The 25,765-nt window shown below is 36.4% G+C and overlaps 2 protein-coding genes across 2 annotated transcripts; both read right to left on the bottom strand.

Moving 5' to 3' along the window:
• Window positions 1-16,015: 16,015 nt before the first annotated feature.
• Window positions 16,016-16,957, bottom strand: LOC108704971 (olfactory receptor 6F1). The gene has a single exon (XM_018241722.1). The coding sequence runs from the start codon at window positions 16,955-16,957 to the stop codon at window positions 16,016-16,018; it is 942 nt and encodes a 313-aa protein (XP_018097211.1).
• A 5,877-nt stretch (window positions 16,958-22,834) lies between these two features.
• On the bottom strand, window positions 22,835-23,776 carry LOC121399015 (olfactory receptor 6F1-like). The gene has a single exon (XM_041578769.1). The coding sequence runs from the start codon at window positions 23,774-23,776 to the stop codon at window positions 22,835-22,837; it is 942 nt and encodes a 313-aa protein (XP_041434703.1).
• Window positions 23,777-25,765: the final 1,989 nt, after the last annotated feature.

Below are 25,765 nucleotides of genomic sequence, written 5' to 3'. Positions count from 1 at the left end.
CGTTAAAATCACCATCACATAAAATGTGCATTGAATCCAGCAAAAATTGCAGCGAGTAGGAACAATGGTTTTATGTTTTTAACACATGTTGAAAGGCATGGCTTGTAATATAATGTTTTGTCTAATTAGAGGCCAAGCTTTTTATAAGTTGACATAAATACAGTAAAGTTGTCCTTAAGTTTTTGTTTTTATTTTTAAAGAAGAAACCTGCAAGCCATGCTGTCTGTTAATCAGACCACGTTTACACTTGTAGGATTCCATTTTGATTACCATGTTCTGGAATGGTACTCCCCCTAGACTTGCCCTACACATATTGCAATTACCAACAAACCTAGGAGGCTTATCAGCCCCAAACCTATTTCTTTATTATCTTGCAGCGCAGGTGGCAACACCAACTCTTACTAATGCAGCAACCCTCTCAGAAGCTCAAGTACTGGGATCTTTGGAGGAGCTAAAAAACTTACTATATCATGGTACAAAATATACTAAAAAATGCTCCCCACTTATGAGAGCAACAGTTAAGGCCTGGAAAACAGTTCTTTCATTCTTCATTGTGGAGCAACCCACAATTACAATACCTGCATAGTCAGCGCCGGATTCGTTTGCCGGCCGTCCTTAGGCCGCATGGTCCTAGCGCCTGCCTACACTTCCCCTTCCTTTCCGCCGGCGCAGCTGATGTAATTGAATGGGGACGCACACGTCCCCATAATGCGGCTGGGCGGCATGCCGCCCCTATTTTTTGCCGCCCTAGGCACAGGCCTATGTAGACCTCGCCACAAATCCGGGCCTGTGCATAGTATACCGGATCCACAATCGTGTGCTAGGTTTAATATTAAATATATAGCAGATGTACTAAGGGAAAGCAAACTGCTATCATTTCAAACACTTGAACAACAGTTTTCACTTCCCAACCACATGTTTTTTTTTTCGCTATCTACAGTTAAGGCATGCAATGGAAGGCCAATTTGGGAAACTACCCATAGATACAACACCAAGAAGACTGGAACTGGGAATACACTCAGTAGAACTAAAAAAAAAACCCTTGTCACAGCTCTATGCACAATTAATACAAGCAGGATTTTATTTGCTTAATAAGTAGGGCCAAGAAATAAATGCCATTGTGGCAACCCTAACATAGGCATAAGGATTTTTTTCTCATACGTTCTCAATACTTCAGTATTTGGTATTTCAACATAAAGTGAAATTGTAAACTCAATTAAAAAGAATATTTTGCAACATATAAAAATATATGCCGATAGCAGATTCATGTTACGTGACATGTCCCCAATGTTTCCACTCTATAGGTTGACAATCTTGTCTTGAATGATATAAAAAGAATCTGTAAATTCCCCTAAATCACTGTTTACTATTAGGACTGGTTCTTGTGGTTTTTAGCAGTCTGAAAAGTTCTTTGCCACAAAACCAGCACTTCTGCAAAACTCTGCCAGGCAAGGTAGTATTAGAAGAATCAAAAAAAGGATGTATATGTATAGGATGTTGTTGGGTACTGATTTCCATTAAAATTAAGGGGATTGGGCATTGAAAAAATAGTGCTATTTGCCCAAAGTTTTCTCCACCTCACCATTCATGGGGGTAAATATAGGGGACTCTAAGTCATGAATTCTCTGTGATTAAAGAGAAATTATTTGTAACCATAAGTGAAATGCAACTACACCTAAATGTTGTGTTGTATCTTTTCCATGCATTAGTTCAACCTAATTCAACAAATTTGCATTAAACATTTTATAAAAAATGCAAGGTAAATTTGAGATGGATTCATTTTATTTTATTTTTAAAGAAATTTGATTTTGGAACAGCAAATAAAGAGAATTGAAACAAACACTGTCATGGCACAGTACTCTCAGGGACAATTACATACATTATACTTATTATAGTGTTATAAGAGGGAAGGGAATTATAAATATTTCCTATGGGACTTATGTTTCAGCATTAAAATCACCATCACATAAAATGTGCATTGAATCCAGCAAACATTGCAGCGTGTAGGAACAATGGTTTTATGTTTTTAACACATGTTGAAAGGCATGGCTTGTAATATAATTTTTTGTCTAATTAGAGGCCAAGCTTTTTATAATTTAACATAAGTACAGTGAAATTGTCCTTAAGTTTTTGTTTTTATTTTTAAAGAAGAAACCTGTAAGCCATGCTGTCTGTTAATCAGACCACGTTTACACTTGTAGGATTCAGTTTAGGTCTCCAGATGCAGATATGCATGTTTATTGTGTTCTTGGGAATTTATTTAGTGTCAGTGATGGGAAATGTGGTCATACTGGCCGTGACTTCTCTTAGAAAAAGTCTCCACACCCCTATGTATTTCTTTCTCTGCAACATGGCAGTTTTAGACATTGGCTTTATCTCATGTACTTTGCCCAAGTTGCTAACTATTTTGTCTAGTAATAACAAATCAATTGCTTTTATTGGATGCATCCTTCAGCTATACTTTTACATGTGTCTTGGCAGCACTGAGTTTTACATGTTGGCTATTATGTCTGTGGATCGGTATGTTGCCATTTCTTACCCATTAAGGTACAGTACTATCATGACCATGAACGTATCATTGTTGTTGATCCTTCTGTCTTGGGTATTTGGATTTCTTGCATTCCTTTATCCCATTGCTTTGCTGCTTGACTTGTCATTCTGTGGTCCATTTGTTCTTAACCATTTCTTCTGTGAATGCTCAGTTCTAGTAAAGGTCAGTTGCTCTGACACACAAACATTTGACATGCTTTTCTCCTCCTGTGCCTCAGCTATTGTTTTGCTATCTTTTACCATAACTGCAGTGTCCTATACTAACATTCTTTATACGATAATCAGAATTCCATCATCCAGTGGAAAGAGAAAAGCTTTCTCTACATGTGCTTCTCACTTTATTGCTGTGAACTTAGCATATGTAACTGTTATTTTCCTTTATGTCCGATCAGCTAAAACTGCCTCTCCTGAGTTGACCAAAATCATCACCATTCTGAATAGCATCCTGGCCCCTTTAACTCATCCTTTCATTTACACCCTTCGGAATAAACAAGTTCAAGATGCCCTAAGGGTATCTATAAAAAAAGCTTTAGAGAGCAGACTTTAATGTTACAAATGCCCATGTACTTTAACTGTAATAAAAATATATTTTTTCAACTTTTCTATTTTCTAAGTAGTGGATTTCAGAAAAGTTCAGGCATGTCTTTGTATTCCTTACCTATATATATATATATATATATATATATATATATATATATATATATATATATATATATTTATATTTATATATATATATATATATATATAGCAGTCCAGTGAAAGCAATGACCCTTCACGGGTATATCAAATAAAGATATTTTGATATACCCCTGAAGGGTCATTGCCGTGAGTGCTTTCACTGGACTGCAATTCATGAATTTGGTTAGCACCCTGCTATTTAACTACAAGAATGGTGAGTGCCGATTTATTCCATATATATATATATATATATATATATATATATATATATATATCTATTATATGATATATATAAATAATTATAAAATGTAATACTTGCATATACATATATACATATGCATGTATTCCTTCATCTGAACTTGAACTGAAACCCGTTGGAGACTTATCATTTAAAAAGCAGAAAAAGTCATCTCCACTCACTCAAGAGAAAAATAATGTAAATATTTAGGGTATTATATTCATGTATTTCTTGATTTGATATTTTCTCTGCAGGTACTTGATGTGATAAGTCAAAACAAAAAGTAAAGCTACCAGTGTTCAGGGACAAATGCATGTGTTCATTATTTTGACTATAAAGTGGGACTTTTAATTAAATATTGTGCAAAAAGGGATTTAATTAAAATTTATTGTCAATGCAATATTGTTAAGAGCTGAAGTATTAAGTACACCTTTTGTATGGACATTATTACTGTACAAAGTCCATACAAAAGGTATGCTTAATATTTAAGCTATTAACAATATTGCATTGACAATAAATATTAATTACTTATTTATTAACATTATCTCTTCATAAAGTCAGCACATGATTATTTTAAAGGTAATTTGACATAGAAGAGACAGGATCTCCAGTACAGAGATTGAGAACACGTCAGGCAAAGGTTTCTTCTGTTCATTAAAGCACATGACAGTTTATCTAATATGTGAATCGAACTGTACTTATTTATCTCTCCTGTTACTGGCATGACCCTAGGGTGTGTGGAAGGTATGTTTTTGTTTAAGGTATGTGTTATGAACAAAATCTACTTGGGACAAATAATACCCCTATAGTCTAGCTCCACCAAAGCTCTGGGGTTGGAATTTCTGCATTAGCGATTATTTTTACAAGTTTAAAGTCATTAATAATTGGATCTGTTCAGTAGTATATTTATTCCAGCTTTTTTATGAGTACGTTGAGGAATTAATTAAATAGATAAAAAGAGCTTTTGTATAACCAAATGAACAACATTATGGGGCAGATTTATTAAGGTTCGAATTTTTTTTTTTCAAAACTCACAAATTTGAATTTGAAATCACCAAATCAAATTTAGATTAGAATGTGAGATTTTCGCCACCTAAAACCTGCCGAGTTCATTTATAAGTCAATGGCAGAGGTCCGTTGAACCATTTGAAGATGTTTATTGCCTTCCTGATATTGAATTTTTTTCGGAGGAAAAAACAATTTGATTTGATTTTTCGGATCGTTTGTATTCGAACGAATATTAGACTTTGGAGTTTTTTCATAAATAACCTCCAATTCCAGTTGTGAGTACATTCGAATTTATTAGAGTTAAAAAAATATAACTTCGAAATTTGACCTTTGCTAAATCTGCCACGTTACTTATTTGCAGAACTGAATTTGTTTTGCAAGAGCTTTTTTGTACTATTAGTCAGCACTGTGCCAAGGTGGGAGTACAGCTATTCTACTAATAACAGACTAGCTCACAATTGGGTATATTCAAAAAGTGAAGTTAGAGATCGCCACAGGCCTCTAGAGTGAAATTCCGACACTCTCCATTCATTTCTATGGGATTTAGAAAGGTGTATTTATCAAAGGATGAACTTTCACTTTCATTGATAAATACTTTTTAAAAATGAATGGAGAGTGGCGTAATTCCACTCTAGAGGACTGTGGTGATCTCTATATTCTTTGATAAATATACCCCAATGAGTTTATGTAGAGCTTGTGGCTATAGAGCACATTGGAGAAAACCATAGGAGCTTGTTCTATGCTGCTGGGTGCTTTTCACAGATAACTGACAACATGACACTTTTGCATATCCCCACCCATGATGCCTTATGGGAGAATTAAAACTCTAATTTTTGGTATTTAGGCAGTGCTATGTGTATGGAATGAGAAAAGTAAATACTGTACCTTCTGATTTCAAAAGGCTTCATTTTGCATGTAATTGCTTGTGAAGGTCTTTTTGGCTCTTTTTAGTCCATCTCACCCTAACCAGGTTCGGTTTTCTATTTCCCTAACATGACATTTTGGAAAGGAATGTGACATTTCCAAAACTATCCTCCTTTGCAAGCCACTACCCTACTTGGCACTTTGTATTTGGATGGACATGATTGACAAACAAACTTGGTTACAACAAACAAGCATTACCAGGAAGATAGGTCTGAAGTCCTTACACACAGAATAGGAAAATAAACTTGCATGGATAACAGAACTAAGAGTTGCAATGATTGGCATACCATTGATGTGAACATATAAAGCAAGTACAAAACAATATGACATGCACAATTATTTATGAAATATAGCAAAACTGACACTGAGGTACCCTCATAATTTCTATGACCTGTTGTCCCGGAGAGAGCACATTTTTGTGGACCTGTATTTTAATGCCTACTTCTTAAAACATTCAAAACACTGTTACCATTAGCTAACCGTGTAGTTGTAAGACAGTAGAAAGAAACTAAAGTAAAAAACAAAATCATCTATTTTTTACACATCATGTTTAATTAATACCCAATATATTTTGACTTTATTTAGTTTGGCCATACTTGGGGACCCATTTCACTCATCACTAAGAGCCATAAAACTCCTTTTCCAATGTTCCTTTTTTTTTTTTTTTTTTAAAAAACAGATTGTCCATTTTTGATGAGATGTGACCCAATCACGTGCTGTTCCCAAATGCTAAGATGTTCACGACCAGTAGTACAAAATATGTAAGATAAGTAGGAAACACTGAACACTCTTTTCTTTTGCCAGCCTTTTTTAGGTGCATATGCCAACAGATCATTCACTGTGTGGGTCATACAGCATAACTATAGAATGTCAAGCAGCACCATCTATTGGTAAACCATGGAATTTCAAACTCCATTATTCAGTGCTGAAAGGAGTTGCTCACCTTCCAAACACTTTTTTTTCAGTTGATTTGTTTATATATTGTTCACTATAAATAAAGGCTTATATTCAATTACTTTCCATCTTTTATTTTTTACCATTTTTCCAAAATGAATTTAAAAGTTTATAGTTTAATGTTTCTGTCTTTGGTGTTTCAGTCTGACAGCTCAGTAAACCAGGCATTTAAAATTATTCCATAATCAAATACACATCAAGGTCAGAAGGATGTTCTTCTGAAGATCCAGTAGGTCTCATGTAGTCTTCCATCATGTCTTTAAAACTAGGTGAAATGTGTTCCAGAACTACATATACTAATACTTTTGGATAGCTATCATGGCATTCTTTGAATGGTTGCGGGACACTATGATTGGCCCTTCAACTTCTATTCTGTTAGCTCTGTAGTGTGGCAGGTAAAATAAGTTCCAGACCTATACATACCATTGGTTTTGGATCTCCATCGTGGCATTCTTTGAATAGTTGAGGGACACTATTAATTGTCTTCCTAGGTATGTTCTGCCAGCTCTTTAGTGTGGCAGTTAATACATATATGGATTGTAGGTAATCCATCTGCATCCTTCTTTGTAATGAGATCATTTCTTTGGTTAATTTGGGCAAACTGTTTAGCTTTCTTTATCCACTTATATTTATATCCCATTTCCTGGAATATAATTTCTAATCCTACACATTCTAAACAATTATTAAAGCTGTTTTCTAAGTAGCAATTTCTCCTTGCCCTTAGGAATTGGCCTTTTGGGATATTCTTATTGCAAAGATGTAAGAAAGGTGTAAAACTGGTTAACGTAACTCTTCACACAATGGTAGAAGCCCAGGTGCTCCACGTTGAGCCTTCAGATAAGGGAGCAGATCTAACCATGTAGATGTAGAGCAGGCACTCAAAGAGCAATCTCCCAAAAAGACATTTAAAATCAAGTTATCATTTATGAGGTACACATGGAGGTAGCCTTACATGTTTTTGTCTTCAACAAACACGTATAGGCTACTCTGGGTTGGATATTCTTAATACAGTTAATATGATTTGCATATTTGCATGTAGTAACCCATTTCTATCAGTAAGTTTCTCATATAGTTTACTCTCAGCCATGCTGCCTTCACAAAATAATGTCAGGTCTAGATAATCTAATTTTCTTCCATAATTGATGTACAATTCAAGTTTAATTCAAAAATGTAATTCAATGATTCAACCAGCTAACAAATGCTTTAGCCCTCCTCCTAGCATCACCCCATAAAAATAACAAGTCATCGACATACCTAGTATATAGATACAATATTTTTACTAAAAGTGGATGGAGTCCATATATATCCATCTTCCTATTCTGCCATGGCATATGATGGGACAAACTTACTCCCTATAGCTGTGCCCTGATTCTGTATAAAATATTGATTGTTAAATATAAAATAATTATAGCTAAAAATAACCTGCAAAGATAGTAAAAGCACATTTAAGGAGTAATATAAATATAAAAGGAAGTTTTTCACATTTGTAGATACATCTCAGTATATAATCCAACAAGCATGAAATATCTGCCTGTTGCTACTTCATGGTTATAATGGATAGTCCTTAAATGCAGTTGTAGTCCATGCAGTTTTCTGCAGCCATGCATGTAAAACCACTTCATTAAAGGTTCACGCATCAAATTGTGTTTCTTGCACTTCTGTATAGTTGCACTTGGCACCACTCAGTCCTTCCTGCCTTCTGCTCTGAATCGAGAATTGCTGTGCCTGTTGACCTCCTGACCATGCAGTAGTTCTTAGTTACCCTTTGCATCAAGCGTCAATAGGCACAGCAGACAAGCGCTGAAAGAATCCATTGTAAACATCACTTGCTTGGCAAACTCCAGGCATGATGCCAGCTGAACTTCCACGGGATTGTATTTGTCAGGGTGAGCCACAGGTGAGTGGCTGGCAGGTCAGAGTGTATGTGCTGTATAACATGGGTAATATAAAACCAGAATTTGATGATAGGTAGAAGTCATGTTAAATGAAGAAAATATTTATGAATGCTAAATATGAATGCATCAAGATTCTGAGCAAGTGTAAGAAATATACAAGTCCATATACCAGTGGTCAAAGGCAGGAGGCTAACAAGGAGTGTCCAATAGACTGGCAAAAAGTTTTGTGCAGGCAGCTGGCAAGTAGAGTCCAGTAACAGGCAGGGGCAGGCCGAAGACATAGAGTAGTCAGAGAAACAGGCCTAGGTCAAATAGAAGGAGAGCCAACAGAAAACAAGATTTGGGAACTGGAGTAGGGGAAAAAGGGCACAGAGCAGGGAATCAGGTGAGACATGGGCTGGAACAGGAAAACTCAGGAACAAAAGGCAGGAACCAGGCATGGGAATCACAAGAACAAGGAGTCACAGCAACAGAATAGTGCTAGATCTGGCTAATAGGCTTCAATGATCAAACACCCATGGTTGCATCAAGCAGGCTTATAAAGTCCCTTAATTACATACTGAAATCACCTGGACATAACAAGGGAGGCAGAGGCAAGTGTGAGCACAGGACAGCAAAGTGCAAACCCTATTAACATTGCGAGACCAGAGCCCAAAAGTCTAGTGGCTCCATGAAGTAATGCAGTGCCAATTTGTTACATAGTCCAGAGTTTGATTAATGGCAGGTCCTAAGAGTATCCCATTTTCTCCTAAATGAGTTAATTTTGGCAAATCTGAAACAATTTTGGTAGGCACTGCCAGATTGCACCAAGCACCATGGGGCTGAAATTCTGTGAGAAAACACATTTTAAGAAAAAACATGACAATTGCGCTTCACTTGGAGACATACACAAGCCCTTATGACTTTTTTGAACATTCTTTGAAAACGATGGGCTGGAACTGACTGGACCACGCTGTGAAAATATGTAATGAGGAATGCCTAACAACACTTGCTTTCCTATTTTTTTAATAACTGGCTCAGATCATTTACTCCCGAATCCTATAGAAGGCAATATTTTTCCTCAACTATTGACAAGCCAAATGGGTTTTTTATTACATAGTAAACAGCCACAAAGAATCAATTTAGAGTTTGATGTACAGAATCGTGTTATACTTAGATTTAATTTAAGTAATATTTAGTAAAGCTATACTTAAAACTAAGTAATGTAGTAACATCCTAAACTGTATGGACAGTATAGATGTGTATAGTAAAATATTTAATAACGCCATTGTTTTATACAATCTGTTTTGCTCTGATGTTTGTTTCCTACCTTGTGATTAGCCTAAATTCTCATAATTGTTTTGTAGGCATATTATTAAGAGCCACTGAGCAGTCACCAAAACTGTCTAAAGAAGCCTTCTGTTCTGGCATTAATTTTTAATTGAGTAAATTGAGTAAATTTAAGTGTAGGCAATTAGTTGATGCAGAAGGAACGTCAAAGAAGACTAGAACATGTGAGCATAAAGAAATTGAAGACGTGATATATTTAACCCAGGAAATGAATAAGCTTAGGTTTTTGTTTACCAAACCAATTCATTGTAGTTCCCATAATTCTTTGAATTGTAGCATGATACCATCAGATTGGAGAATTACCAATGTGGTGCCATTATTCGAAAAGGAATCCCATTCTTTGCTTTATAATTATAGGCCTCTTAATTTAACATCTGTTGTTGGAAACCTTTTGGAGTTATAGCAAATTGAATTATCTTCTATGAGGAGGTGAGCAGAAGCCTAGATATTTAGGTGGCAATGTATGTGATCTATGTAGATTTTGCTAAAATGTATCACACAGAAAATTGATGATTAAATTAAGGAATATTGGTAATATCTGAGTACTGGCTAAAAAAAAGATTAATAAGACTGATGGTAAATGGACCAGTTCATAGCTGGACAAGTGTGATTTTTTAAACTCCTCTTTCTAGATCAATTATTGGTCTTAATTTGGGAATTTAATTCATTTAATATTTATTGCACAGCACTTTAGTTTTGTACCATTATTTAAGTCGTGAACCTTCAATGAATTGGTGCTTTAATTGATCTAAGTCAGGGGTCAGCAACCTTTACTATCAAAAGATCCATTTTGCCCCTCTCCCACTAAAGAACAATAGTCTGGAGCCACAAAACATAACACAGCTTATAAACTTTTTAAACCTTTTTTTAATTTTAACTGTTACAACAACAGAATACAACAAACAGAAGTGCATTGTGTATATGCAGGGCTACTTTGAAATAAATTAAACACTGAATAGCCCTATTAAATGCTAGTGTTCTCATCTGTTTAATGTGACTTCTGAAGCTCCATGCTGATCTACTCTCTCTTGTCTTGAGTGTGTGACCGCGGTAAGGACCATGTTGAATCGTCTTTCTGTGGCTCAGTCTTGCCTGTCACTCCTGGGACGTCTATACAGCCCTCGCACCTGCTGGCGGCTTCTTGAGTGGGTTTACGCACTTGCACTTTGTACACCTAGGTGGTGGATCAATTTGTGATATCTTGCAATTATTTATTTCCCAATTATTAGGCAAGAATAGAGGAGTAAAACTTGCGAAGCAACAGTAGAATAGGTTAAGTGGGGTACTTTCCCTTTCTTGTTTTCTTAAATTATAATTGTTTAAATTATTTTAGGTAACCAGGGTGTCAATTGTAAAATACTAGCTGGACAAGTGTGGTTATGGGAGTCTGGCCTTGGCCCTTTGCTTTTTAATGTGTTAAAACATGTTAACGTATTAATTGTGGACATTATAAGTACTCTCTCTCTTTTTGCTGATGGTAGTGATGGGCCAATAAATTCACCTGTCATGAATTCACTGCGAATTTCCACATTTCGCCGCCGGCAAATACATTTCGAATCTCCAGCGAAAATTCGACGGCGTCGAAAAAAATTTTGGACACGTGTCTGAAAAGTCGATCACTAGCTGCAAAATTGCACACAACTATAGTCACCATGCAGGATGCTCCTACTTTGCAGAGCAATTTAAATAGATTTGTGTACTAGTATCTGGCAAATTAGTAAAAACATTGAGAAAAACATGGTAAATGCTAGTTATACAGCAAACGGTTGGGGCTTTTCTTTAGGAAGGATATTAATGACCTGGAAATAGTGCAGATGTGCAACTAAACTGGTAAAGCTGGCCTTTTTTTATAGAAAAAAGCATTTGCAAGGGGATATGATTACTCTTCACAAACAAGTCAGAGGACACTTTAGACACAGAGGGAATATTTTTACACATAAGGACAAGAGGCCACCCTTTTGAAAACCCTCAGAGGAACAGAATTTTCATCTGAAAAAAATGTTTTTTTACTATTCAGATGGTGGTATTATGGAATGCCCTGCCAGAAGATGTTATGATGGGAGGTTCCCTTAACTTCTTTAAAGGGGTTGTTCACATTTGAGGTAACTTTTAGTATGATGCAGAGAGTGATATTCTGAGACAATTTGCAATTAGTCTTCATTTTTTTATTATTTGCAGTTATTGAGTTATTTAGCTTTTATTCAGCAGCTATCCAGTTTGTGATTTCAGCAATCTGGTTGCTAGGGTCCAAATTACCCTAGTAACCATGCATTGATTTGAATAAGAGACTGGAATATGAATATGAGAGGGTCTGAATAGAAAGATGAGTAATAACAATAAATATGTAGCCTTACAGAGCATTTGTTTTTAGATGGGGTGCCAGTAACTTCCATTTGAAAGCTGGTAAGAGTCAGAAGAAGAAGGCAAATAATTCAAAAATTATAAAAAAAAAAAAAGAAATAATGAAGACAAAATGTAACGTTGCTTAGAATTGGTCATTCTTTAACATACTAAAAGTTAACTTAAAGGTGAACCACCACTTTAAGAGGTGTCTTCTTGGATGTACAGAATATCTCCAAATACTCTTGTAACTCCTGTAGCCTGTTCTTATCCTGCATTATCTTACTTCTTCAACCTCTTCCTCTGCTGTGCACTCTATCTTTTGAAAACTGTTTACCTTCTAACCTCCATGTGTTACTTCTATTATTTCTCTGTCTATGTTCATTCCATATTTTATGTTTTCTTACAGTTCATAGACTGGTGACACTTTCTTAACTTCACATTCAAGCTGCAGTAACTGAATCCATTTCTCAAATTCCATATGGTAATTTGCCACTAAACCCATATATTGTGCAACCTGGACTGGAACCAGTGACAAAGCCAATTCTCTGCATTTTTGGACTCCTCCAAATATAATTCTGGCTTATCTCTCTTTTCCGTATCTACTGCATTTTCTCATATGCTGCTAGAAAGTTTACAGTTTGCCCTACTTGTAATGGACTCATGCACTGTACATTACTTTAAATGTTAAATATCTTTTCTTTGCATCTTTATATAAAGATGGGGAATGTTTGTGTAAATCCTTCTACATCTATATCACCCAAACCTTTGAGAGCAACATTCATCAATTCCTGATCACTGATTGCAAAATACCTTTCTAAGGTTTCAGCTATTACATTTTTTTCAAAGTTATTATCCCTTTCCTGATCATGCAAAAATCCCAGATCTGAAGTTTGCAAAGTGTCTGAATTCATTAAGTGGATGATTTATATGGTGTTATAAACACTCCATTGCCAAATCTTACTTCCCCCTAATTTAATGGGGGGCTGTGCATTTTGTATTTTACTTTGTAAATTTTCCAATTGCCTGTTCTAATTCTGCATTTTTTAGTTCACTCTAACTTATTTTCTAACTTATTATCTAACTTTTCTTTTTGAAAATATGAGGTATGTGTAGCTGTTTGTACCAACAATCTAATATCTCCCATGCAGCTTTCCTCTGAATCCTCTGATCTCAAAGTATCAATTGTATGTGCTGTACTATTAACCTTATTACACAACAACTTTCCAACCTGAAGCAATAACTGAATTATACCCCCAAACTTCTTCTGCTTTACTGAGGAAACCATATTCATAGCTATTTATAAACCACCCAAACACTATCATCCACATCTTTCAAGGAAAATGGACCCGAATAACTTCATGCATCAAATCTGAAAACACACCCCTCAACCGTAACCTGATCAGTAATGTCCCTAGGTTGAAACCCTTGTTTAATGCCTTAGAAAGTCTTTTAAAAACATTCATATTTACCTAGTTCCTTTCGACCAGCGATGGACAAGAAATATCTTGCTTTTAGAAAATCCTCTTTCTGCTTGGTAACTTCACCATGCCAAAGGGACTTTATTGGAAGCACACTGGTGCTGCAGAACCTGAAAATCAAACATCTTTGGATTCACAATGGATTCCTTCTTTTTTGTTTGAAGTAGGCACTCCTTCCAGGGTCTAAAAACAGACCAGCCCCCAATGTGTCGGAATAGGCTTGGTTACTGCTTACAGATTTAGTAGTATCTTGCAACTACTAATACAAGTGTGGACTCCGGGCATGAGAATAATCTCCAGGCTCATTGGATTTTAGAAAAAATAAAGAAGATTTATTGTCAAATAAACAAGTTATAGCATAGATGTTAAATACAGGTTTAAGGTGAATCAAAGAGACATACATGGAGATAGCATAGATGTTAAGCACTGCTCTCCCAAGACCTGACTATCTACTAAGGCCAGACATCTGGCCTTTCTTATACACCTTGAGCCCAGGAAAATCACTCCTCTAGGGGAGGTGGCTTTTGATGTTTTACAGCCCCAACAGTTGTTTAGGCACAACAAATAGCACACAACCTCCTGGCAATGCAAGTTACCTATATACAATACAACAACACAACTGTTTGCACAGTTGTGTAACATATTCTTTGTGTTATTTAGCATCACACTCCCTATAATATAAATGTATAATATAATGCAGATTTAATATAAAGGAATGACCCCCTCCCACTCCCTACACCTTCTGTTTAACATTAGTTAGGTTTGCCTGATCATCCCTAAAAATTAGAGATGTCGCGAACTGTTCGCCGGCGAACTTGTTCGCGCGAACATCGGGTGTTCGCGCTCGCCGGAAGTTCGCGAACGTCGCGCGACGTTCGCCATTTTGGGTTCGCCATTGTTGGCGCTTTTTTTTGCCCTCTCACCCCAGACCAGCAGGTACATGGCAGCCAATCAGGAAGCTCTCCCCTGGACCACTCCCCTTCCCTATAAAAACCGAAGCCCTGCAGCGTTTTTTCACTCTGCCTGTGTGTGCTGAAGAGATAGTGTAGGGAGAGAGCTGCTGCCTGTTAGTGATTTCAGGGACAGTTGAAAGTTTGCTGGCTAGTAATCGTTTTGATACTGCTCTGTTATTGGAGGGACAGAAGTCTGCAGGGGTTTGAGGGACATTTAAGCTTAGGTAGCTTTGCTGGCTAGTAATCTACCTTCTACTGCAGTGCTCTGTATGTAGCTGCAGTGGGCAGCTGTCCTGCTTCTGATCTCATCTGCTGACTGCTGCAATAACAGTAGTCCTTGTAAGGACTGCTTTTATTTATTTTTTTGTTGTTTTACTACTACTACTACTACTACTACTATAAGAGCCCAGTGCTATTAGTCTAGCAGTGTTGGGGAGTGGGACTGGTGTCCCTGAAATCACTAACAGCTCTCCCCCTACACTATCTCTTCCAAGCACACACAGGCAGATTTTTCAGATACATTTTTGCCCTTGATCCCCCTCTGGCATGCCACTGTCCAGGTCGTTGCACCCTTTAAACAACTTTAAAATCATTTTTCTGGCCAGAAATGTCTTTTCTAGATGTTAAAGTTCGCCTTCCCATTGAAGTCTATGGGGTTCGCGAACCGTTCGCGAACCGCTCGCATTTTTGCGCAAGTTCGCGAATATGTTCGCGAACTTTTTTTCCGACGTTCGCTACATCCCTACTAAAAATACGTCATGATACATAGACCTGCAGGGTCTGCTAAATCATTGCTGACCTGTATGTAGTATTCTATATGTGCTGTATGTATGGATTTTGTTGTGCTATATCATAATGTTACACAGACTACCCTTAGGTTCCTGCCATTTGTTTTGGGTTTTTGTTCACAAACCTGACTATACTTTTTGCAAATAGTTTGATGATTTTTCAAAAATTATTTTAGTTTAGGTATAACTACAACATATTTGATATAACAATTACTGTATAATGGGAGATTGCCTTCCTGTAATTCAGCTTTTTGTCTGGATAATGGGTTTCCAGATAAGGGATCCCAAACCTGTAATTTTTAATCCTGTCTTCTGTTGACAAATTCAGTTTTTACTAAGCATACTTTTAACTGGGATTCACAGTAACAATTCAAGTTAATTCAAGCAAAGATTTGTTGTAGCGTCACACAGGGCCCCTTCTTCTTTCCATGCCAGCATAAGTTGTGTATTTGCTATTTCATATGATCCACTAGACTCAAGTGTCATCATTTTTTCACAGCCTAAAGGGTAGAAATGCCAACTGATTCCATGCAGTGCTGTTATACTACAGAAAATGAAACAATACTAAAAAAATCAATACAATTATAGAAATAAAAAAAATTCAAATGAAGCAATACTGACATACTTGCATTACTGACTAATTGAACCTGATATTTGGTGCCAACTCTGAATCTTGGAATGAATGTTTCGCACTTTGCAAATCTGCCTTTTTCACCAAAGTTTTTAACAGAAAGTAACTCACTCCTGTGTCATATGATAAATAAATGTTCAGGATTAGCAGATTTTCAAGTGATGGTGCATTTTTAAATGCTTTCAAGTATTTATGTTATTAAATAAAAAAAATTATTTATTTTCACAACGTTTTGTGCTGCGGCCACTAGTCTTTGACACAGAGACGTACATTGGTCCTCCACAACCTCTTTAGAATGTTCTTTATGATTTCATTTCTCAAAGTATAAATGTATGGATTAAGAAATGGAAGGAAAATACTATTAAATATAGACACAGCCTTCACTGTGCTGGAAGACCCAGACTCATCAGGCCTGATATAGAGAAAAATACAGCTGCCGTAAACAATGGAAACCACTACAAAGTGTGAGGAGCAAGTTGAGAACATTTTTCTTCTGCCATGTGCTGATGAAATGCGATAGATAGATAAGAGTATGAAAAAGTAAGAGGATACAGTAACAATGAACGAGGTTAGAATAGTAGGAGTAGCAAAACCAAAAAGTACATTCTGAGCTACCCTTGTGTCTGAGCAGGACAAAAGAAATAGAGCAGGGGCATCACAGAAAAAGTGGTTGATGACTAAAGGTCTGCTGCAAAACTGTAAATGAGATATGAGAAAAATAAACGGGATGCTGTCTAAGAACCCAAATGCCCATGAGCCAACAATGAGTCTCCAGCAGTTGTCATTGCTCATGATGGCGCTGTACCTTAAAGGTTGGCAGATGGCAAGGTAGCGATCAAGAGACATTGCAGCCAGCAGGAAGAACTCGGTGCCACCCAGAGAAATATATACATATAACTGTAAAAGGCAGCCAGGCAGAGATATAACCTGATTTCCACCCACCAGAATACTTAGAAGTTTGGGGACAGTAGAAGAAATAAAAAAGATATCCAAGAAGGCCAAACTTGTGAGTAAAAAATACATTGGTGTTTGGAGCTGGTGGGATGTGCAGGTAGTGGCTATAATAATTATGTTACCAAAGAGCGACAGAATGTAAACACATTGAAACACAGCAAATATACATGTTTGTATTCTGGGACTGCATGGAAGCCCAAGAAGAATAAACTCAGTCAGGTTATTAGAGGGCATCTTTAGCCAGTAATATTACAAAGTGTAGTTAAGTAAATAAACTATTTGAAAAAAACGTAGAACTGAAAATTACAGTATAAATAAGAAAATAAAAATAGCTTGAGTGCCATCATACATATTATTTGAGCCAAGAAATATAAGTGTTATTAGTGGTTGCAAAAATTCAATTTGTAGAGAGAAACATTTGATATTTATTGTCTTATAGCCTCTTGAGTAGCACTGCAAGCTTTTTCTCAAGAGAGAGAGAGGGGGGGAAACAGACTCCAAAACATTTAAATTGCTCCGGATATAGCTTGATGTACAATGAACAGTGCCCTGTTGTGGCAATTAATTGCTGCATGAAAGATAATGACAAATGATCTGAATCTTTTCAGAACATCTGTTAAAAATGCGATAATTGTAGACAAAAAATAAGGATATTTGTATGCAAAAAAGTTTTATTGATACAAGAGAAAGAAAGAAGCAAACCACAACTAAATCATATTTTTTTAAGATACAAAATTAAGTCATATAAAGATAAAAAAAAGCTAAAATAAAACAATCCTTTATTAAAATGTTAAAAACAATGTACAGCATTTATATATGGATGCTACTGTTCAAGGTGAAGAAAATCAATAAATTGTCCTTTTATCAAAGAGTATAAGGGCAAATCATGGCATTTAAAATTCTAATTAGTGGTGCTTGCGAAGCAAAGCATCACTACTGTTATCTTGCAAACTTATTTTTATTCTTCTTCCGTATGAAAGTTTGGCGCGTAACTAGTCCCGCACCGTTTGTCCTAGACCCATGAATGAGGTGTCAAATCGTGCGGCTTAATCGGGAATGGGGTGGTATGACTTTTCTAAGGGGTGGGTGGTTAATTGCCCCTTGCGGGGGCAATTAACCACCCCGAAAAGTCCCATAGATTAACATTGAGGCCAACTTTTGACGGATTCTAGCGCAGAGAGGGAATCTTGTAGAAACGTTAAATTTACCACATTTGAAGAGGTTTGCGACCTGTGTCAGATGATACCCCACACGAGGGTATAAGTTTTACCCCCGGGGCAGGAGAGGTCCCCAAATTTGCCCCATTGACTTATAATGGGGAATTTATCGAATAATTAGTTTGTCGCAGACCCATGAATGAGGTGTCAAACCGTTCAGCTTATTCGGGAATGGGGTGTTGTGACTTTTCTGTCCTATTTTGGGGACCCAAAAAAGTGAGCGGAGCCGCAAACAACCAATCAGATTTTCCCTATTGACTTCAATGAGAAAATGTAAACAGCTGTAATTCTCACAGTAATAAAGCCAGAGCTCCCAAACTTGGCACCGTGGGTCACTGGGTGACTGCGGCCAAAATTTACAAAAAGTGGGCGGAGTCTACAACAGCCAATCAAATTTCAGCCATTCAATTAAATAGGAAAATTTTAAACTGCTGCCGCTCTTAGACGGTTAATGGCAGCCTCCTCAAAGTTGGCACAGTTGGTCACTGGGGGACTGGGATTAAAATTAAGAAAAGTGGGTGGAGCCAAAACCAACCAATCAGATTTCTTTGATTGGTTTTAATGGGAAAAATTAAGAAGGCTGCCATTCTCTCAGTATTGATGTCAGGGACCTTGAATATCACAAATGTGGTCGCTGGGGGTTTCCACTTCAAGTTTAGAAAAAGTGGGCGGAGCCACCAACAACCAATCAAATTTCATTCATTGATTTTCAATAGAAAAAAATAGAAATGCTGCCATTTTTACACATTAAATGACAGCATTCCCAAACTTTGGTATGTTAGTCACTGAGTGACTGTGGTTCACAATTAGGAAAAAAGGGGCGGGGCAACAACAGCCAATCAGATTTCAGCCTTTGACCTTAATGAAAAATGATAAACTGCTGCTATTATCACAGTTTAAATGCTAGGTGTACCAAACTTGGCTCAATTACTCACTGGGTGACTGCGGTCAAAATTTAGGAAAAGTGGGTGGAGCCATAAACAGCCAATCCGTTTTCACCTATTGACTTCAATGTAAAATTTTTGATTACCGCCGTTCTCACAGTTTTAAAACCGGAGGCCCCAAACTTGGCACTGACCATGACTAGGTAACTGGGGATAAAATTCAGAAAAATGGGCGGAGCTTAAGACAGCCAATCAAATTTTACCTAACGCTATTCAATGGGAATATTTAAATTCCTGTCATTCTTACACTGTTAATGTAAGAGTGCTCAAACTTGGTCCATTTGGTGACTGGGTTGCAAATTTTTAAAAGTGGGCGGAGCCAAAAATAGCCAGTTTGTTTGGATTGATTTCAATGGTAAAATTTGGTTGGCTTTAAATTTCACCGGTTTAATCCGGATTCTACCGACTTTGTGTACTCTCTAGGCACCAGGGGCGACTGGGCAAGACACCCAACATATATGGGGGGCCTGAGTTTTGCCACGGCAAGCACCACTCACATTTTCTTCAGGAAATGTACATCTCTAGTTCAAAAATATAAATGTAACAGGAATAATGCTTGGCTCATGGTGATAGGGGATTTATTCTAATTAAGGAGCATACATTAATTTGCCAGCAGTGACAAAATTAGTAGGAGAAATTCCCTTAAACAGACAAAAATGAAATGTTGTCCCTATGAAACCAGGCAGTAGGATATCAGATAGAAACATGAGTGGCTAGAGAATTGCTATAGGGTGCTGGATCTTGTTTTTGAAAATGCATTGACTTTTGTTATGAAAAGTAGGCTGCATTTGATTGATGATGATGATGCAGCTGCTTTTCATGAGAGCACCAGTTTTGCATGAGAGCACATGTTTGTAAGAGTTTAAGCAATACATCCTGTAGAGGAGGTAATTGGAAATATGACGAAGATGAGTTAAATAAATATCTGGGCATATTATGGAATAATATAGGATCCAATTATTTGGAAAGTGGATAGTGTAATCTGTCATCCAAATCACTACAACTTAACATATTTCTGGCTTCCTGGTGCCAAGGTTTGGCATGTGGTTGATTAGGTAGACCAGTTATTGAGTGGGGCTGGGCATGACCCAACAGTTTTGGTACATATTGGTAACAAAGACTAAACTAATGGCTTAGAGAGCTAAATGTGTGGCTAAATATTGTAAGAAAGAAGGCTTAGGGTAAGTTGTGCTCACCACTAAGATTTAAACCATTAGGTGGGTGGGTGCACTTTGTGCAGTAATCTTAGAAATAAAACAAGGAATGTTTGTTGATATATTTCAATATATTCAAGTTGACCAACTACATTTAAGTCATTCCTGGTCTGGCAAATTATTTATAGAGATTCTGTCATGATATGGTGTAGTTTTTATTCTTAAATAACACTGTTTACATTACAAATAATTCATTCTACCATATAAAATTGTATTACTGAACCAATAAATGTATTTTTTTTAGTTGTAATTTAATAAATGTAATGTAGGCAGCCATCTCAGGTCATTGTGCCTGAACTTGTGTTTTCAGAAAGGGCCAGCACTTTACAGTGGAACTGCTTTCAAATAAGCTATTGTTTCTCCTACTTAGTATACCTGAAGGACTCACTGTGAGACTTGGATTTTTACTGGTGAGTGCTATCCTAATATCTACCACTTGGTGGGGCATGGATGCATTTTTAGCAATGTGGGTGTTAAGGAGCTGTTATCTTGTTACATTCCCAGTAATCTCTTGATCAGCAGCTGGGGTGGGGGTAAAGGGAACTCTAACTCACAGTTCAGCAGTAAAGAGTGACTGAAGTTTATCAGAGCACAAGTCACATGACTGAGGGCACCTGGAAAACTGACAATATGTCTAGCCCCATGCCAGATTTCAAAATTAAATTCAAAAAATCTGTTTGTTCTTTTAAAAACTGGATTTCAGTGCAGAATTCTGTTAGAGCAGAATTTAAAAAAAACATGTTTCCAGTATCCCTTTAAAATGCCATACATATGGCAACTTGATCTGTTCGTTCACCTTGCATTTTTACAATAGTGAGGATCGTTTACCAAGCAAGTGCACTAGCCAAATGCAAATAACCAAGTTTTTATACAAAATTCACATTTTCTCTCATTTTCAACAGAATTGCAGATTCTGGTGCATAACAAGAATCAGCCGCCCTAATTCTAGTATGGCCCATGTCCTACCTGAAGGAAGAAAGCTTTTTTTTTGCTACTGAGACCAGGTATGATAACGTTCTTGAAAGCCCCCCCTATAACCATAAATTGAATCATATATTAAAGACATCAAATTATGACATCAAGCAGAATATATTGTATATATTAGCAAACCTGTTAATTAAAAAATCTGAGCGCTTGTTTATGGGCAGTTTATACAACGAGGTCTTATCTATATATATCTACAGAGATATGAGGGGTGGGCAGTAGTATATTAATAACTGACATTATATATCTATATAACATTATCATCTATAGAAATAGGCAAAGAACTCATTGTTCAGTTTCCAAAAAAAAAATGAAAATGGAAATTTTGTGTTTTGATAAAATTTCTTCAATCTGGAAATTGGCTGTAACACAGATCTTTCCTTGAAAGATCTCTGAGCAAGTTATACAATCCCTCTGCATTTTACATTTTTTTTTCTTTGCAGAAATTGTGTTTCCATCATTCACCAGAGAAAGCTGTGTTGCAACAACGCCAGATCTGTCTCTAGGAACATATTAACACACACCTACTGGCAGCTAAACCCAGGGCCAAATCTCCTTATCTATATGCCCAAAGGATCTTTTCTAAGTTTAAATTATTTTGCTATAGACTCTCCAGGGGACCCATTCTATGGTAAATGGTCCCTGGAGACCACAGACTCCCTGAACAGTGAAAATCACAAACCAAGACCTTATCACCAGGGTGAATGTTCTTGTTTCCTTGTCTGGAATTATTATGTGCGCTCACTTGTTGCTTCTGATGTTTCTCCACTGTATCATCTAAAGAGTGTTTAAGCAAATCCAATCTGCTTTTGAAGTGCCCCTTTTAAAACAGTTCCGCTGGGCTACTTTCAGTGACTGTATACAGAGTATTCTGATATTTAAACAGAAATTGGCATAGTCTCAGCTCTGCCGTAGTGCCAGCTGACTCCCTGGCAACTGAATATTTCATCCAAGCTTCGACCGCATCCAAAAAAGGTAGACTTGGTGCATCCCTAATTTCTAACCCAGTCTTCTGCTTACAAATTCAGATGTTAGTAAGCATATATATTTATCACCTATGATTAATTGGGATTAACTGTTATAATGCAAGCTGATTCAAAGATATGATACTATAAATATATTGCTATTTCATATAATCCACTGGAGCATCAAATGCATTATTTTTTTCACAGCCTAAATAGCAGAAATACCATTTGATTTCCATACAAACAGCAAATAAAGCAATTCAGACATTCTTGCAATATGGACTAAATGAAGCTGAAGATTATTTTGTACTTTAAGGGGCAGATTTATCAAGGGTCGAATTGAAAATTCAAAGTAAAAAAATACTATTTTTGTCTACTTCGACTAGGGAATAGTCCAAATTCAATTCGAATTTGAAAAAAAATAACAATATCAAAATGTATCATGTACTGTTTCTTTAAAAATTCGACTTTGACCATTCGCCATCTAAAACTTGCGAATTGCTGTTTTAGCCTATGGGGGAGCTTCTAGAACCTATTCGGAGTCAAATCAAAGTTTTTTTTAGAATCTGATTTGATCGAATACAATGTTACTTTGATTTGTATTAGAACTAGAACGGCCTATTCACCCTCAAAAAAAAACTTTGATTTTTTTTTTGATAAATTTCTGTTGGTCTTTTTTTATTCGAATTTCGAACTTATGGGAGTTCAAAATAGCTCCCATTAGTTCAAATTCGACCCTTGATATATCTGCCCCTAAATATCCACATTATTCACCAAAGTATTGATTTTAGTCTTTGACACAAAACCACGCATTCGTCCTCCATAACCCCTTAAGAATATTCTTTATTATATGATTCCTTAAAGTATAAATATATGTATTAAGAAATGGAATGAAAATACTATTAAAGATAGACACAGCTTTCTCTGTACTGGAAGGCCCAGACTCACCAAATCTGACATAGAGAAAAATGCAGCTGCCATAACTAATAGAAACCACCACAAAGTGTGAGGAGCAAGTTGAAAATAATTTTTTTCTGCCACTTGCTGATGAAATGCCATAGATAGATAAGAGTATGAAAAAGTAAGAGGATACAGTGGCAATGAATGAGCTCAGAATAGTAAAGGATGCAAAACCAAAAATTATATTCCTAGCTACTTGTGTTTTTGAGCAGGACAAATGAAGCAGAGCAGAAGCATCACAGAAAAAGTGGTTAATGACTAAAGTTCTGCTGCAAAATTGTAATTGAGTTATGAGAAACACAAATGGGATGCCTTGTAAGAACCCAAACACCCATGAGCCAATAGCAAGTCTCCAGCAGTGGTCTCTGGTCATGATGGCGCTGTACTTTAAAGGTTGGCAGATGGCAAGGTAGCGATCAAGTGAAATTGCAGCCAGCAGGAAGAACTCGGTGCCACCCAAAGAAATATACACATAGAACTGAAAAAGGCAGCCAGAAAGAGATATAACTTGATTTCCACCCACCAGAATGCTTAGAAGTATGGGGACAGTGGAAGAAATAAATAGGATATCCAAGAAAGCCAGACTTGTGAGTAGAAAATACATTGGTGTTTGGAGCTGGTGATATGTGCAGGTTGTGGCTGTAATAATTATGTTACCAAAGAGGGAAAGAATGTAAACACATTGAAACACAGCATAGATGCATGTTTGTATCCAGGGACTCAATGGAAGCCCAAGAAGAATAAATTTAGTCAGGTTATTAGAGGGCATCTTTAGCTACTTACAGTATGTTACTAAAAAATTGTAGTTCACTAAATAAATCAACTATTTGGAAAAATATGGAACTGAATATTACAGTGTATATGTGAAAATATGCACTGTGCATTCATATACATTATTCGAGCCTGGAAATGTCAAAGTGTTACTAGTGTCTGCAAAAATATATTTATAGAGAGGAGCATTTGAGATGTATTGTATTATACACTCTTGAGTAGCACTGGAAGCTTTATCTCAAGAGAGAGAGGGGGAAAGAGACACCAAAATGTTTAAATTACTCCCCATATAGCTTGATGTGCAAAGCACAGTGCCCTTGTGACATTTAATTGCCGCTATAAAATATTATAATGAATTTGTCATTTGTACATGTACTTGAATTTACGTACTATAATTAGTGTTAGGCTGTGTTAAAGGCCACATTCTTTTTTTAAGGATGACTTGTTAAAAATATTATATTTTCTTAAAAATCTTACTATCACTATAGCAGAAAGAAAGAAATACACCACAACTAAGTCATATTTATTTATTAAAATTAAGTTATATAAAGATAAAAAAGCTAAAATGTATTAAAGTTATAAAAAAACAATACACAGCATTTATTGTGTATATATCTATATGGTATATGTATGCTCCTGTCCAAGGAAAAGAAAATCATTAAAATGTCCTTTTATCAATGAGCATAAAAGGAAATAATGACATAAAATTACGAAGTTAACAGGAAGGATATATGGCTCATTGTGATAGGGGGTTTACAGTAGTTTTTGCATAAGTTTATTTGCCAGCAATGACAAAACTAGTACAGGTATAGGATCTGTTATTCAGAATGGGGAATCAGGACCTGGGGGTTTCCAGATAACAGATCTTACCATAATTTAGCTCTTCAATTAAGTCTACTAGAAAATAATGTAAACATTAAATGAACCCAATAGGCTGGTTTTGCTTCCAATAAGGACTAAATATTGTAGTTGGGATCACGTACAAGGTACTGTTTTATTATTACAGAGAAAAAAGAAATAATGTTTAAAAATTTGTATTATTTGATTATAATGGAGTATATGGGAGATGGACTTTCCATAATTCTGAGGTTTCTGGATAATGGGTTTCTGGATAAGGGATCCCATACCTGTAGAAGAAATCCCCTTAAATATGATTTCAGAAAACAGTAAAAAATTAAATAAAGTAGCAAAAATATTAGAGCTGTTACCCATTCCATGTGCTATGCAAACTAGGCAGTAGAATCTCAGATAAATAGATACGTGCACTGTTTTTGGAAATGGACTACATTTCATTGATGATGATATGGAAGTTTTGCAGGTAACTTCAGATAGAAGGCTTAAAAGAGTTTAAATAAGACATCATATAGAAAAAGTAACCAGAAATAATATGAAGATGGGATAGATAAGGATCTGGGCATATTATGGGGAAGTGGGGATAAGGAAGGGAATTGGGTAAATTAGATGATAAAAAGCAGTGAATTTGAAAGCCTTACTATGACCATACACTAGCTAACCCTTTAGATTGTCTGACCGATCAGCCTACTGGCCAAGAAGATGGACACTGTTGGAATGATGATACAAAAGGATGATCAAATGTACCAGGAACAAAAAAACACACCAGCACACGAGACTTGTATCTGCAGGGCAAGCCCTTGCAAAAGTTTTTACTGCGGTGGTGCAACGTTTCGGGGCTCCGCCCCTTTGTCAAGCATCAGCCTACTGGCCAAGAAGATGGAAACTGTTGGAATGATGATACAAAAGGATGATCAGATGTACCAGGCACCTGCAAGCAAGGTGCACTGGCAGATTGAAAATTTGGTTTATTGGATCACAGAATGATTGGTTGAAACCAAAACCCTCCAGTCAATCAGTATGGTTAAATCTAAACTGTTCAACCAAATCTGTCCATATATGGAAGCTTAAAGCTTCAAAATCGCCATATTTAAACCAATTAAATAATGTGAACTTGAGGTGAGCTTAAGGAGGC

This window comes from Xenopus laevis, chromosome 1S, assembly GCF_017654675.1.
Source record: "Xenopus laevis strain J_2021 chromosome 1S, Xenopus_laevis_v10.1, whole genome shotgun sequence".
NCBI classification, from domain to species: domain Eukaryota; kingdom Metazoa; phylum Chordata; class Amphibia; order Anura; family Pipidae; genus Xenopus; species Xenopus laevis.
Note: the sequence above shows the minus strand (reverse complement) of the source record. Positions and strands in the feature narration are given on the sequence as shown.